This window comes from Antedon bifida, chromosome 5 (assembly GCF_963402885.1).
Source record: "Antedon bifida chromosome 5, ecAntBifi1.1, whole genome shotgun sequence".
In the NCBI taxonomy this organism is placed as follows: Eukaryota; Metazoa; Echinodermata; class Crinoidea; order Comatulida; family Antedonidae; genus Antedon; species Antedon bifida.
Genome location: NC_136230.1, coordinates 29,747,067 through 29,764,357, shown reverse-complemented (window position 1 = coordinate 29,764,357; position 17,291 = coordinate 29,747,067). Strand labels below are relative to the sequence as shown.

The following is a 17,291-nucleotide window of genomic DNA, read 5'->3' as shown; positions in this document are numbered from 1 at the left end:
TCTTCCTGTAAAACTATTAATCCGTGAAAATTATTTTCACAAAACAAAAGAAATGTTTTTTGAATGAGTAACCGAGAAAATTGTCACAAAATATTGTACAGTTTCTATTATAACTATTGTTTGAAAATACAATGAATTTGTTTGTTAGACCATTAAAAATGAGTGTTTCTGAGCGAGTGAACACAAAAAAAGAAAAAAAGGAACAAAATATAAGGTCTGAATAATTGATAAGTTATCCAGTTCTCCTCTTTTCATAATTTATCTTATATATCTAGAACAAAATGTACGACTGCCAAATTGACTGATTGTGAAGACCTTTTCTTAAAAATACATTTTTGTTTACTGTTTAATTTCAAGTTTTAAGTGTTCAAATTACCGTAAAATTTCATTTGCCAATTTAGAATGTTTGTTCTTTGCTTGTTGCAATGAATTTTGAGGGAAAAAATTAGCCAATACTGTTCATACAACTGGAAGTTTTCTAAACTTGTTGGTTTCGTGCTTTGGAAACTAATACAGTTTGTGTGTAATCTTTGATCTTAATCTTGAAATACATCGATGATTTCTTAGCAGATGGGTTTCATCTAGATTTAATTCTATGTCTGAAGTTGTCTTAATATCTGTTGTATCGGACTTAAAATTGTTTCAAAGTGTTTCATAAAGGAAGAGAATCTTATGAACACGTTGTCAAATTCAATTTAAACTTTGTTACCTTGTAAAAAAGGTTAATTGACAATCATTCATTGCCTTTTCCAAGTTGCCTCACTGACGTGTGTCATAATCCACCGTATATTTTTTGATAGAAAAAAATGGACTTTGACAGTGGGGGGATGTTTTCGTTGGAGCACGTTGATTGATGAATACAGCGTGTTCTACAGCTCTGTCCCACATGGGGATAGGGGGTTATGTCCAATTCAATATTTGGTTGAGACAGTAGGCTGTCAAGACTGGTGAAAGATCTGTTATATCCCAATTTGACACCTTTCCAAAATGACCATATTAATTCTTCGTAATATTCTAAACCTATAAAAATAAATAAGAAGTGATGTAGTGTGTATTAATTATTCATATGTCCAGACTGATATAACCTTTGACACTGACTTTACTGATGAAAAAAAAAATATGACACTACCATACATTAAGGTATTGGTGTTAAAATTATGATGTAATAAAAATATCTTGGGAAGTAATAGTGGGAAAGAAAGGAGATGGAAAGGACCAGGATCTTATTGTGTTATTATTCGGATAGGTTCAATGACATTATTATTTTGTTGTTTATTTCTTCAGTTTTACTTCCTTTTCCTACTGTTTTTTCCTTTCTCTCTATTTCTAAGTATTTTGAGGTTTATTATCTTAGTTTTACTTCTTTTTCCTAATGATTTTTTTCCTTTAAACTCTATTTCTCCCTTTTCCTCATCTTCCAATTGTCTTGCTTTTAAGTTGTCTGTCTGTTTTTCTTTTTCTCTTCATTCATTTCTATTTGTTTTTCTTGCTCTTCATTTTCTTTATTCTTCACTCCATTCAATTCATAATTCTCTTCCTCAGTTTCTTCATTCTTCTTTTTATTTTCCTTCATCCTACCATCTGTTTTCTCTTCATTTTCTTTCTTCATTCTATTCTAAATCCCATCATTTCAATATTTCTATTTTCCTTCCTATCTTCTTTAGACTTGTTAGAAAAGATGAAAAAATAATATATTGTATTAATTATTTTCAATTAAATTATTTTCATTTGACAAAAATAATTTATATTTATCAAATTTATGAACACTATTTTATTCGACAAGTAGAAAAAAACCCCTATTTTTTTCTGATTTAAATCTTCTCGATTAAAACCGTTTTAGTCACGGCATCAACCAGATAAACGTCTTCTTTGTCTGAAGTATCTATACTTTCCATTTTCTTGATGTGATTGCTAATTAAAGTGAAAAGTTTGACACATGTCAAATCGTTGATTAATTCTTTTGAATGAGCAAACAACAAATGAATTAATTCATTTGTGAGTCATTTACCGAAACTATTTGAATCTCTGATGCTTTCAGGAAAGACCTGATAAACAATGATTCAGTGTGTCTTTAATACATTTGATCTTGGAATGCTTGTTTACTTATAATAACATTAATAATGTTATTATCGGATCAATCAATTGAATAATTGATATTTGATTGAAAATAGAGATGTTGAAAGAGAAGAATGATGGGATTTAGAAGAGAATGGAGAAAGAAAAGGAAGAGGAAACATATGGAGTAGGATGAAGGAAAATTAAGAGAAAAAGAATGATAAAACATATTTTAGGATATCATAGGTTGTTTTTGTGGAAGATGCTATTGTTACTTTCCTGGTGACATGTTGTCTCTTTTTGTTTTGTATGTTTTGTATATGGATGCACTATCCAAAATAAAGGAAATGAATGAATAATCTTATTTGCTTTAAAGCTGTGTTCTTAGGTATGAAGCTTGTTTTCTGATTCCACGGGTTTCAAATTATGGTATAGTAGTGTTGAGTTAAGATGCCTGGCTATCAATGTTCAATCATTTAAAGGTATACTGAATACAGTTAGAACCTTTACGGGACCAAACAAAGTGTCCCCTTAATAGGAGTTGTCTTTGTTTCTTTATAAGAAAATTTAGGAATTTTTAAAAGAGGAGAACCATTTTGTTTATATTAGTGTTGACATTTAAAAACAAAGAATCTAAAAAGAAGTTTTTTTTATTGGTTTTTTGATTTGTACCAACCACTTCATACATATTTCAATATTTAAGAATTATAAACAGGAGACTGCCATTAAAAAAAACCCCCCATTGCAGCATTTTGTTAACAACATACAGTAGGAAGACAAAGACATGTTGTTTTTCAGAATTACCCACCACTGCACACTCAAAAAGCTATTTACAGTAGCATACTGTAGAATACCTCATTGTTTACATTACGAATAGCTGTTTATTTTTATGATTTATAGGTATATCCTTTATTGTGGTCTTCCCTTATTCTATGAGTGGCATAACGCTGGGGGAAAGGGCCCCTGGTTTTTGCACTCCTAAGGGGCCCCACCAATGCTGGATAGTTGCATGGGGCTGCTTATGCTGTGGGGCCACTGGGTTTAGCCACTGATAGCTATCATTGCACTGTATCAACAGTATGCATACTTTTTATACATGATTATTTTGGGAATTCCTTCTTTTTTTAAACAACATTTTATATAAATAGCCATATTTTTCAATATTTGTTTATTTGTTAATTATTAATATTACTTCATTTTATAACAAGCAAAGTGACATATAGCTTTTAAGAATGAATTCTGTAGATATTGTTTAATAAAAAATGAAACCAAACCACAGTTTTCAGAAGTAAAAATTCCATTACTGTAATAAAATCAAAAGCAACAATTGAACTTACAAAATGAAACCAAACCACAAAAGTTTGAAAATTCAATTGAATATACAGATTTTTTTTTTGATTGACCACAAACTTTTATTTCTTGTTGTTTTTTACGGAAAATTAAAAGTAATACAAATTAATAAATGAATACAGTCTAATACTACTGTATACATTTTCATATTTCAATTAATAACTGTATTTTAATCAAAGTACAAAAGTATACTAGGCCTAGATACTAAGATTAGAAAGTGTATTTGTCCATTCTACTTTGTTGTACTGTAAGTGAACATCTATGTCTAAAATCTAGAGGATATCGTTGTCATATTGCTCACGTTGGACTGATTTTGATACCGATAATAGAATGATTCATACCGTGTATACTTGTGGATTAAATAAGGGGGAGAAAAGGTTCCTGTTCTATAAATATATACATGCATCAAAGCGGTGACCCCTCAATTTGACTACGACATGCTTCATAATTCTGCTTTGTGGTATGTATCATTTTAAATGAGCGTGTACAAGTCTTTTGAAACGAAAATTAGCGCTCATTTTCGTGATAATTACCGTCAGGCGCTGTTTACTAGGATACTAACACTGTTCCACGATGAAACCTTGGATTAAGGCGCTGCTTGGGTGTGTATTTTCGCTATTATTATATTATTTTTTAAATCCTTGTAAGAGTTTTACATGAAAAATGTGTTTGTTTATTTTAATACAAACTTAAAAAAAGCACAGAGTATGCAATTTGTTTTAAGATTTGTTTTTTTCATTTACTTTATGTTGAACAATGTTAAGATTTAAAAAAAATGTTGATAGTTCATTTACCTCTTTGGAGTTTTATGTAAACATTTCTTTTATGTTTTTTTTTTCAGTTCTTCTATGTTGAACAATGTTACTGTAGATTTAAAAAATTAAATGTTGTAGTTCATTACCTCCTTGAAGTTTTATGTGAAAATGTCTTTGTTTTTAGTTACTGTACTATTTTGAACAATGTTTTTTATATTTTAAGAATACCTATTGAAGTTTGATGTGAATATTTCTTTGTTTTTAGTTACTGTACTATTTTGAACAATGTTATGGTTTTTTTTATATTTTAAGAATACCTATTTGAAGTTTTATGTGAATATTTCTTTGATTTTAGTTACTGTATTATTTTGAACAATAATTTTTATATTTTAAGAATACCTATTTGAAGTTTTATGTGAACATTTCTTTATGTTTATTATTTATAAAAAAATTTCGTCCATGAAGCCAACTTACTCGGGTAAATAACTAGGCATGAACGGGCCCAAGGTGCAATTTGTGCTTGGTGATAATTGTTAGTTTAAAAAATTTAAAACATTTTTTCTAAGAATAATACTGTACTTAGGAATTCTGTTCTATTGTTCAACAAGTTGATTTTATGTTGCTTAATGGTAATGTTTATTTGATTAAACCAATGATTATTGATACAGTACATGTAAATTAAATTATTGTAATCCATCCCATCTTTTACTTACTGTAAAACTTGTTTCATAACAATTCATTTATGGTATTTCTTCCTATAACACTAAAAATACTACTGTACACTAAAAGGTGTGGTTACACAGTTACATGATAAATGAGTTAAATCTAAGGATAATATTAAGATACTAAACAATATACACTAGTAACGACAGGAAGTTCACCTCTGTACAACTTTAGCTCTCATATCCTACTGAAGATTTATTTTCAACGTAATAACAAATAAAAGTAAATAATAGTAGTAGTGCGTTATCAAATAGAGACCTTTGATCATGAAGAAAATATAGTAGAACCCCTATTAAGGGGACACCTTCAGGGCCGCCTGTGTCTCTGTAATACTGTAGTGTGTTCCATGAATAGATATTGGCCTTAAGTACTATCTACTCTATCAAACATTATGTGACAAAAAATATAGTAGAACCCTTATTAAGGGGACACCTTCAGGGCCGCCTGTGTCTCTCTAATACTGTAGTGTGTTCCATGAATAGATATTGGCCTTAAGTACTGTCTACTCTATCAAACATTATGTGACACAGAAATATAGTAGAACCCTTATTAAGGGGACACCTTCAGGGCCGCCTGTGTCTCTCTAATACTGTAGTGTGTTCCATGAATAGATATTGGCCTTAAGTACTGTCTACTCTATCAAACATTATGTGACACAGAAATATAGTAGAACCCTTATTAAGGGGACACCTTCAGGGCCGCCTGTGTCTCTCTAATACTGTACAGTAGGTGTGTTCCATGAATAGATATTGGCATTAAGTACTGTCTACTCTATCAAACTTTATGTGACAAATGAAAACAAATGTGAAGTTCCCATATATGGGACATCATATCACTACCATATTTAGGCATATTGACAAACTTTTTTGTCAAAATAGTTTGATAGTGTAGACAGAGCTTTATTGTTAGAACATGTATTCCTATTGTTCGTTTCATGGGAATGTGCCCCTTTATAAGGATAGTCCCTGAATAAAAGAAAAGTCATACAGTGTACCTGTATTATTTCTATAAACGTGTATTTATAATTAATTTATTTTATTATTTGTTCTTGCAGCCACAACCACATTGTCAGCCCCTACCATCTCTGCATATCACCAGTGATGAAGCAGGTAAGCTTTTGCTCCAATAAGTGCCCCCTAAATTTGGAAAAAAAAAATTGGTCTAGTCCACTGCTTGAATTGACTGAACAGGTTTTTTACATGGAAAAGTTTTGCTAAGTATAATATAATACTTACTTTGTTTGTTTCACGATAGCGCCTACAATTTTCAAGTTATCTTTCTTAATATTTTGGTGTAAATAGGTATATACTTACAGAACTTGCGTATTGAAATCCAAGAAAATTGGTTTATTAATTACTGTACTTCACAAATAAACGAAAGAAAAATCTGTATTCTGTGTTTTTATGCATGGGAAATGTATTTCACGTAATCATATCAGACACATCGTTTTTATGAATGTTGCATATTATTTTTAAAGTTGAATTCATTATCAAAATTTAGCAGTAACTTAATCCAAGACGTACAGAACATAAACATTTTATAACCTTTTTAGGTGCTTATTCAGTGTATACTGTACTACAGTACTATGGGTTTGCTTTTACTCTATAACTTGAAATGGATGAAAAAAAATAAACACAACATATTTTTATTTTGTATTACACATACTGGTTAAGTTTGACAAGAATATAAATTGTTCAGATTTCTACAGTATTCAGTCATTTTTGTTTACTTAGTGGAGGGACTTACCCCAGATGACACCAGACAAAACCAAACAAGAGAGATTAGCCAAACTGTACTCTAGATATTTTAATTATAAAAGCATGGTAACAGGCGATTAATTTTAAAGAATACAACTACTGTATAGGATAGGAATATATTTACCTTTTGTCTACAGGGGTTATGTTAGGTTCAATAAAACACAAAATTCCCCCTTTGTTGTCGTAATACTGTATATAAGCTCTTAAAATACCCAAGGTTTAATATGTTAAATTTCAACTAAAAATGAATATTATAATGAAAGGTCATGACCTACCCTCATTTTGATCAGCACACTCCTCACATGGTCACCCACCTTTAGTTTGTGGAATGGTATTGGGCTGCGAAGAAACTAAGCTACTATTTATTTTTATTATTTTACCCATTCTTATTTATATACCCACCAATGAGGTAGGTATCTTTATCGAAAATCACAAGTATCTGATATCATTTTTATTATTTAGTGACTGAGCGACACACCAAGAATTCTGAGACTTTGGAGACGTTTTAGACCATTTTGTGATTTTCGAAAAAACTTGTTAACATAAAAACACCAAAGTGCTAAGCACAGTGTCAATGAACTTTTGTGTTTCCATAGGTATTTCTACACTAGTAACAATAGGTATTTTAGTACTATATTGTAGAATAACAATAAGTACAGCTAAATAGAAATATATTATTGAAAGATTTTCATGGCTAAAATGATAATATCAGTTCTTGATAATAGAATTATCTGTGTCATTTGGCCGATAACATTGTTTACTAGATACTATCGTGATTTGTATTCGTTTATTAGTAATGGAACTTAAGTTACAAAAATAATTTTGCAGAGACAGATCAAGAAATATGATAAAGGGGAAATGAATTAATGTCCATACAATAAACATAATATTATGCTAATTTCTCTCTTAAAAATGAATGTTCAATACTGTGGGAAATGTGTTGATTGTATTTTTAGGCCTTTGTCAAACATATGCCCAGGAATACTGTAATAAATTGTTAACTTATTCAGTACATTTTATTTACATACATAATTGGCATATTTTAAATCTAGATTAAAAGAAATAATACTGCAATAGGTGGCCATGTGTGCTTATAAGTTTTATACAGCTATGAAAATGGCAAATTGTAGATTTCTGATTTCATTTATAGTATTCATATAAAAAACAGTCATTGGATGTTGTTAGTTCTACATAGTTGCAATAAATAGTAGTTTGTATTCTGTCATTTTTACACATTCTTGTTCAGAGACAAAGAAATTCTTCTATAGTGATAAAGAGAAAATGCTAAGGACAAAGGATAGTGAGAGGATAGTGAAGCTATACACTGTACCTAGCAGGTGCTGTACATGACCAGGCAGTCATTGTCAATGAACAGAGCTAACTGCTGTGGCTTAGCCACATAATCATTAAACATAATTATATTGAAGAACACTTTACAATTCTTAAGTCAATGTACTTTTGTATATTTCCTTTCTGAGTAAATGGTAAGGTATACTGGTTTGTGTCGGTTGTTCAAATCGTAGTATATACGAGTATATACTCAAGGTGGGAGGGGGAGTTGAGTGGTGGTAGCAGGGGGGTCACCATCCTAAATGTTTCTCACCCAATTAAGAGTATAAGCTCTGTCTACACTATCAAACTAGTTTGACAAAAAAAGTGTAATGTGCCCAAATAATGTATGGTAGTGATACGACATCATCATGTCCATATATAGGCACATCACATTATTTGTCACATAAAGTTTGATAGTGTGGACAGAGCTCTAGAATCGTCATAACCTTTATTAGTTACTCATTACTGTATAAACTTTTCTATTTTTTGTTATTGTTCGATAGGACCAATATGATGAAAAGGGCCCAATGCAACATGATAGTGTTATAGTATTTAGTCCTCGAACAAGACACGATGTTAAGGCATCTACCGGTTCAAAGGTCAGTCGTGCATGTATTTTTTAATTTGATAGTAAAAAAAATGTTGCCCAAGCACAGCAGCAAGTAAAAAATGGTTTTTCTTTGCAACCAGTGTCTTTGTAAATTATCATTTTGCAACTACTGTTGTATCACTTTGGTACAAAGGTCAGTCGTGCATGCATTTTTTAATTTGATAGTTTAAAAAAATGTTGCCAAATCACAGCAGCAAGTAAAAAATGGTCTTTGCAACCAGCGTCTTTGTCTATTATCATTTTGCAACTACTGTAGTATCACTTTGCAACCGCAGTATCTCTTTACTTCAGTATCTGTTACTCGTTTAGTATCACTCTGTCAGCTCATTAACAGTCTATCTATCCATCAGCTGTAATTTAATGACAGCTTCCCTCATACTCTCGCCACAAAATATGTTTTTCATTCATGTCATTTTAATATTACTGTATGTCGCCACTAGAAGCAGCAGTAAACGTTGGTTGAAATTTCATCAAACGCTTGACTAAGTCTGTTATCACTCTGCAACTAGTGAAAATAAAGTTTGTCTTTTCGTCACTTGAAATTGTTATGAATAAATTTAGTTAATTGATAGTTAACATGGCTTAAGCTCTGTCTACACTATCAAACTAGTTTGACAAAAAAAAGTGTGATGTGCCCAAATGGCAGTGATATGCCCAAATATGGTATGACATCACCGTGTCCATATATGGGTACATCACATTTTTTTGTCACATAAACTTTGATAGTGTAGACAGCTTTAAATAAGATTCATATGTCATAACAAATTTGAGATTTTTGGCTCTCTCATGCAGACTTAAAGGGGGGTTCTGGGTTTAAAATTGCTTTTAAATATCGTTTATTTATTAAATAAAAAATATTATAACAATATAGACATGTCAGAATGAAGAAGTAATAACGAGAAATTAAAAAAATTAAATTTTATATACATTTTAGGGTAAATTCATGGAAAGTCTGTTTTTCAGCAGCTTAGGGAAGCTCATTAATATTCATGAGATATTCACAAAATCACGTCATCAGTGGATTCCAAACTCGCGACGTCAAGCTTGTACGTTGTGTTTGTCAACTTGCATCTCTAGCTCTCTCCCCTGTCAAACGACGACCACCCGATCATTGTGAAATACATTTTTTGTAGATTTTCTAAGCTAGGCCTAAAGTGTAATAATAACAGTAGTAGCATATATTTATTTGACATTTAATGAAATACAAAATTTACTAGTACAGATTTACGGAGTCATAAATTATACTATTTTTATACCTCGAATAGTACAGATCGTATATCGGCTTCACGTACTAGGCTAGGCCTAGCCTAAATCATTTTATTCATGGGTGAGAGCCATTTCTGACTAGGGATTCCATGCCACGATGGCTACGTTAATTAAAACATTGGGGCCATCATGGGCCTAGCTAGCCTACTACTAAACGATTGGCCCATAAATAACAAAACTCAGTGGATTCCAAACCCATCCTATCAACCAAACTCCTAAACAATCTAAGCCTAAAACGTTCTACAAAATCGGCTGTAAATATTGAGGCAAAACGAGGTCCGATCGCCTTCCGCACGTATGGTGTCCCGATCGTCTAATAAGTAGGCCTAAAATAGGCCTAGTTTACTCTCCAAAAAAGCGGATACTGCATCAAGCAAGTAGACCAGGTAGTAGGAAGGAGACCTAGCCGATCCGGCCCAGTTAAAAATTGAGCTAGCTAGTGTAGTAGACCCTATGCGAATTGATACTACCAGGCCTTTTACTATAGGCTACACTTTTTAAAATTAGCAATACTTTTGTTTACAAATATTCCAACTCTCTCATTCGAGCTATATTATCTATACCATTCCGGTAGGTCGAGTCGACCTTCAATCAAATACTGTACATCGTTCATGTTGTGATTATAGACGGGGTATACTCGACCCGACCAGTTTGGTATTGTATATTGTATCTGCTTATCACGTGACGATGCCAGGCATGGGCAGAGAGTGAGCACGTGTATTGTCGTCTCGCTCTCCTCGCTCAGGAATGTATACGTTACGCTTCATTGATTTTGAAAGCTTTCCCTAAGTCAGTGCGAAAATCGGCAAACGTAAAGTGCAAACATATCTAATTTTTCACTGTTTTGATGGATTTTCATAAAAAATTGACTTTATAAATGGGAAGACCGACTAAAATTACATCAGATAAGTATAATTTTACAAAAGTAATTGATATGGTTAATGATAACGAGTCGTCGGAAGATTGACCATTTCACGAATTTCCTATTCTGTAACCACAGTGTGATTTTGCCGTAGCTGCACTTGTAATCTGGCCTCATTTCACAGCCTTCGTTCTGCTTCACTGGGTGCTTATATAAATTGAAACTTTTACCGTTCAAGAGAAAAACAAATATATTTTACATTTTTTGCTATTCATTTTAAACCCGGAACCCCCCTTTAAGTCTTTGACATTTTCCCTCCAACTTTAGTCTTAGGGTTTACAGTATTATAAGCCCATCCCGTGACAGTATTGAAGGCAGGATGAATCAACAATGTGTTGTAGTTACTATGCAAGCACATCAGATTTGTACTGTACCTACTTTTTCTGAGTGTACTGTAGAACCAGCTGACAATCCTTCAATGGCGTTGATATGAACATTGTCACCAAGAGACTGGGGACAACATAAATTGTACCTTTTTCCATCCCTACTTGTTTTTGTACAACCCACCTGATAATCCATCAATAGCATTGACATTTCTTCAGAACATTGTCACCAGTGAAGTGGTGACAACGCTTTAGGGACAATACTCACATAAAACTACCTTGTTGTCTATTGTTCCATGATCCAGAACATTGCTAGATAAGGAGAAATGTCACTTCATTCACATTGCTCTCCTTTCAATTTGTCATTAAAATTAATGACAGTTCCAGTTTCATTGATCATGACATTTATTGCATATTTATTACGTATTATAGTATTTGTATTGTGTATTTTTAGATCACAACAATTAGGACAATCTCAAGATGGGTTTTTTTTGTGGCTACTATAGCTTGAGCAATGTTTATTTGAATGATATTGTTATTATTTTATTGTTGCTATTGAAAAATCCTAAAAGAATAGTTTTCTTCAAAATCAGTTGTGGTAGAGTAATGTTCCTACACAAAGGTCGCACGCTGCAGCTTATTTTTTACTACAATAATCTAGCTCCTGGATTAAATAATGATGAAGGCGTGGCTAGTTACACCCTACCCCACCCCTCAATTGAAAATATGTCAATCAATTACCGCATGTCACCAATGTATTGATAATTAATTACCAGAATGATCACTGGTTGTTTTTTTTTTGGTGACAATTGTGAAAATTGTGTTTCCGTAAAGTTCAAGGTATACTTTTGTTTTTGTGTGATTGACAATGAATCAGAACAAATCACCACCAATTTCACAATCATGACAGATGCTAAGTATGACTTCCTTAAGATTTATTCAAGCATGACTGTCATACTGGTGTAAGCCTCTGTGTGTGCGCTGACCCGTGGTGACCTTTGTTTCTTTGGTTGAATTGTCTAGTTGAAGGTAGATATGATAGAAGTGTACACTCATCCATTTGTGTTATTATTGTAATGATGACATCATAATGTCCATATGGCTGTCGCACTTCTATTCTTGTACCCATCATAAAGGTTTAACAAAAAGAGGTCTCAGCTAATCCATTTTTAGAGAAAACGTACCCATTTATTGCATTTTTGTAGGGGTAGAGAGGTACACCCTTGCCCTAATTGGATAAAAAACACTGGTAATAATATATTACCTGAAGACATTTACAATTTATGAGATTTTCTTTTCGAAAATTGCATACATTGGTAAAATTATTGTTTCAAATTTATAACATTAAACATACATTTTATGTTATTTTGTACACTTATTATGAACTGCAATCTTTAGATTCTTTTTTCATTAAATATATAATTATTTCAAAATGAATTATTCCTTCATATATTTTATACTGTATTATTAATACACAGACCATGGAGACATTTTCCGTGTACAGACAAATAAGCCTATATTTACATGGAGCCCAAAACTACTGAACCATTGTGAGAAGAAGTATAGCCTTGACCTTTAACCTAGTTATACCAGAATTTTATTATAATGGGTTCAAACGTAGTCCTTTGTTACAAGTATAGAGGGCAGTAGATGGAGAATCAATATTCTCACCTTTTCAAATTGAATATTTTTTTCGTATGATGAGGAATTGCTATAGTGCACAGTATGACTACTGTACTAGTTAAATTCTTTGCATTATCTCCATCTCCCGACCCCTTTAAAGAGAAAAAGTGTTGCAATATTTGTTACTAGAAATAGAATACACCATGTTGAAAACCTTAAACCTCAGTTTGTGCGGCAAACGATGACCAGTCTAATTATTCTATTATTTCAAGAAAAAAAAAAGTTTAAAAAAAGAAAAGTTTAACTTTAGTTTATTGTGAATGTGAGGCTTCTTAAAAAAATCACTGTACCAAAGGCAAAGGTGGTCTGGTAATATTAATAACTATGTCTATTTTTGTATTCACACGTTTTAAATCGTTGCTTTTAATTACGAAGCTGTTGTCGCTCATTTTAACCAGTTAAGAATGATGCTATAACGACTTCCCGTATTAATTGAATCATCGTTGGGACATTATCCTTGTTCCCAAGAGATACCAAGGTGGTAATATTAACTAACAAGTGTTGAGTTTTAACCACATGTTTTCCTGTGAATTTGCTTCACTGTAAATGTCATAGAAAAATTGGTTAACAAAAATAAAAGTAATATATAACTATAGTAAATTCTAATCTCTCTGACGAGCTACTATTGGGCCTCTAGTGATTTTTCCCACATGGCCTCTGACTTTCACATGCCTTCCTTAGCCCAAAATGTCCTATTTCATCCTTGCACTGCAGTGCTCTTATTGCCTACCCTCCCATAGTTTCCTCCTGGACCTCTAGTCTTCTCATTCCTCCCTGGCCTAGGGAGTGGGAGTGGTCTTTATGATTTTTCCCACATGGCCTCTGACTTTCACATGCCTTCCTTAGTTCTATGAAAAAAATGTCCTACTATATTTCATCCTTGCACTGCAGTGCTCTTAATGCCCATCCTTCCACAGTTCCTCCGGAACCTCTAGTTTTCTCATTTCTCTTTGACTAAGCATCTGGTGTTTATCTGATCTCAACGTAGATATTGTGTCATTTTCATCCTTGGCCTTTCATCAATTCTTCCGTTGTCCTTGCTCTTTCCTCAATTTTCCCAATGCTCTTATTCTTCCTTTTCCTCACAGTTCCTGATCCTATCCATACCCTTTGTGTTCCTTTGCCTCTTTAGGCCCCCTCTTCTCTTGTTCAATTCTTTAGTGTGTTATCTACCATCCCTTGACCTACAGCCAGAAATACGAACTTGAACTTATTAAAATGATCTCACCAAGGATAGATAAGTGATATCTTTTGATGTATCTTTAGCTTCGGTACATCGTTTAAAAATCTCTATTACTCATTTATTCTATAATAATAATTGTTATCTTGTTTCTTATCGAACAATTTCCGATAATTTCACGGAATATTATACTTTTGCTTTTGAAAAAAAAAAATTATAATTAATAACATAATTTTAAATACCGGTAATTATATTTGAATTATTGTTTATTGATGTCAATTAATTAGTAATTTTGTTTATGTCATGGATGAACAAAACATTTTAGCCTGGTACTAAAAGATGTGTGACAGGAAAAGGTTATGGCTTTTAAAGAAGTCAGTGCTAGCTAGCTAAAAATTAAGCTGGCTAGAATACCTTAATTAACCAGGGGTTGTAATTCTGCCTTATCACTACTACCTGTAAATCCTTGTAATATTGTGCCTAGTATTAATAACATGTTTTATTGTTATTTCTATGTTCCTTTGACATGTAACTTTCGTTCCACACGAACACTTAATTGAAACTGTCATTAGGATCTAAGTAGTGGAATTAATAAAGAGAAACTAAAATGTTGCGTATTTCAATGCAGGACCCTGGGAATGGAAAGCTCCGTAAACTGGTGGAATCAATCATCTATGTCTTTAGGCATGGTTATTCCGTTCCTCTTTGCAATCTTTTTTGAGTCATTGCGTACCTGCTTTGAATGCCAAATATGTACATTTGGCATTTAAAATAGCAACAAAATGAAACTATGTTATTAAAAACTATTAAAGGCAAGCCCATAGCCAGGATTTTTATAGGGAGTTCTTTTTCTTCTGCAAAATTAGCTAGGTTAAGATCTATTTACAGTACTATTTACTATCACTGCTAATTTTTAGGTTGTAAAGAGCAAGAGCAATCTACAAATCCCAAATTATAATGATTGTATTTGGCTAGGGAGGAGTTGTCTCCTTTTTGCTTAAAGTGGCCTTTTCACTTTACAGACCAGCAGTAGAATTGATCATAAATATGCTTAACTTGTCCAGTTTATGACGATTATTTCCACTTTTGTGGAAAAAGGTGCTCTTCTGTGAATAAAACAGTCCTTCTGTGGAAAAAGGTATAGGTACTGTACCTCCCTGTACAAAGCCTAGCTACAGCCTCATTTTTCTGCATCATTACTCACATTACAAATCCTTACTTATTATTTCTTATTTCAATTCAATTAGGTATTTCTTGATGAGGAGCAGAAAATTGAGATCAAAACCGATGGCGTATTCCAAACAGAACCAGTAGACCTTTCCATGAGTGGAAGGAACGGCAAACTGCCATCAAACTCATCCTCTCCAGGTGTTCCACTCATCATCCCAGACACGAGGTTGATAGATACTTACGGCTATACAACATTACCAAGGGAAGACAGTAAGTACAGTTGTATCACTTTCCGTATAAGTATGGTATGACCACCACATTTCACATTTCAAATATGAAAGAATACAGTAGTTTTATATAATTATAAATCAGAAGAAATGATATATTCAAACAAACATAGTTTTTAACTTAAGACTTGTATACAGTAGCATCCCATACTGTACCTCTAAATATTTGGTTAATTCTTTTCATGATCTAAATACTATGATTAGATGACTAATGTTTTACTACTTGCTTTTGTTGTGAACATAGTTACTACTGAAATAGTTTGTTTATTTATAAGCATAGTACTTCAACATAGTGGAAGACCCCTCTCTGACACGCAAGGTTGCAGAGCCTAGCTTAATACATTAAATTGAATAATTACATTTGCAGGTTAAACTTTCTGTCAAATGTCACCATATATGTCACGATAAGAAAACAGATGAACGATCTTATCTTCCTTCCCCTATCAAAATGCCTGCATGATCGGGCGTTTTATTATGCCGAGTTAACGCCGACCGATAAAATGCTTAAAAGCGTTTACCTCTAGCTCTTATCAGTATTATCCACCCTTTCCCTTTGATCAACTGAAGGATAAGAAGAGGGGTAGGCGAACGCTCCCCTGCTTACTGGCTGGCTTCCAGCGCACACTCAGCTGTCGTACCCCTTAATGAGGCAAAGTGAAACTCTGTTTTTGGAATCGAAACGTTCACTTTGCAGAGTCATGATGTACAACGTGATCAAGTCGCTGACCACAAAAACTAATTAGATTCGCTTTCGATGCCACGCAAATAGTCCGCTGGTTACCCCTTTTGAAAATCTCTCACCGATTGCAGAACATGTGGTCCTGCATTTGTCAACAACCATTTAATTTTTTTGTTAAAATGCCTGTTTAGGGTTTTCACCTTTTTGTCACACCAGTTCTTTGTATGGTGACAATTAATATGGGTTAACTACAGACACTGGTGACAATTGATAATGGTTGCAAATTCTTTGTGACATTGATGGTTCTTTTAATTCTGTATTAACCTAACCTGACTGATATTAGGCTACTTTGAGGAACACATTTCAGCCCGCTGTAAGACATATTTAGTAAAGCTCTGTCTCCACTAGCAAACTTTATGTGACAAAAAATGTGATGTGCCCATATATGGACACGGTGACGTCATATCACTACCATATTTGTGCACGTACATCCCACTTTTTTTGTCAAACTAGTTTGATAGTGTAGACAGAGCTTTAAGAGTTTTCAAAAGCCTAGCAGTCCTGCTGACATGGTTAACATTTTACGTTTGTGTTAGCTTTTTTATTTCTTTATTAAAGATCCTCATTCTACCCATATTTTTTGGCTCATAAATATTTGTCAAATTTGGACCTCTCTCTTATTGAAACAATTGTTTTAAATCATACAAAGTAGTCACTATAAGGTACCGGTAGGTAATTTATCAGAGACGTACTAACAAAATTGTGAATGACATTAAAATTAAAACAAAGTTATAGATGATGGTTTATATTAATATTAAATTTTAGTTTAATTTTTTAGAAAAAAGAAAAATTATTTTATTGGTTCTTAATATTGATTGATAAATTGATTGATATTGATTATTTTAATAAAGAACTTCTTTATCAGTGAATGAACACTATACAAAAGTCAATTTCAAAAACTATGGAACAAATACATTGGGTTAACAACCAGCTCTATTTTACAATTGTGCAATGGGGGGACATCTGGCCCTCATTGGCAGCGACTTGTCCCTGCAGACTCAAGAGAGGTCAGAAGGGGGTGGCCAACGAGGACTGTGCAGTGTCAGACTGTCAACCGACTGTTATCTTCTTGGACCTCAATATTAAAACTTTTTGGTTCATTTAAAATTGATAAATTAATCTTGATAAACCATCTGGTT

The 17,291-nt window shown here is 32.8% G+C and overlaps 2 protein-coding genes across 5 annotated transcripts in view; both read left to right on the top strand.

Annotated features, from left to right (window-relative positions):
- LOC144843597 (ribonucleoside-diphosphate reductase large subunit-like) overlaps positions 1 to 17,291 on the top strand; it is a 178,089-nt gene that overhangs the window by 69,779 nt on the left and 91,019 nt on the right. The gene's annotated exons all lie outside the window — the stretch shown is intronic.
- The window catches only part of LOC144843609 (uncharacterized), a 34,146-nt gene that overhangs the window by 7,247 nt on the left and 9,608 nt on the right, over positions 1 to 17,291 (top strand). For 2 of the 4 annotated variants that reach the window (XM_078700472.1, XM_078700474.1), the window contains 3 exons: positions 5,938 to 5,992; positions 8,476 to 8,571; positions 15,204 to 15,396. In XM_078700472.1, the coding sequence (XP_078556598.1) occupies positions 5,938 to 5,992; positions 8,476 to 8,571; positions 15,204 to 15,396 (344 nt within the window). Of the gene's footprint in view, positions 1 to 3,934; positions 4,008 to 5,937; positions 5,993 to 8,475; positions 8,572 to 15,203; positions 15,397 to 17,291 lie in introns of those variants that run through there. The other 2 variants (XM_078700475.1, XM_078700473.1) reach the window with 2 other exon arrangements.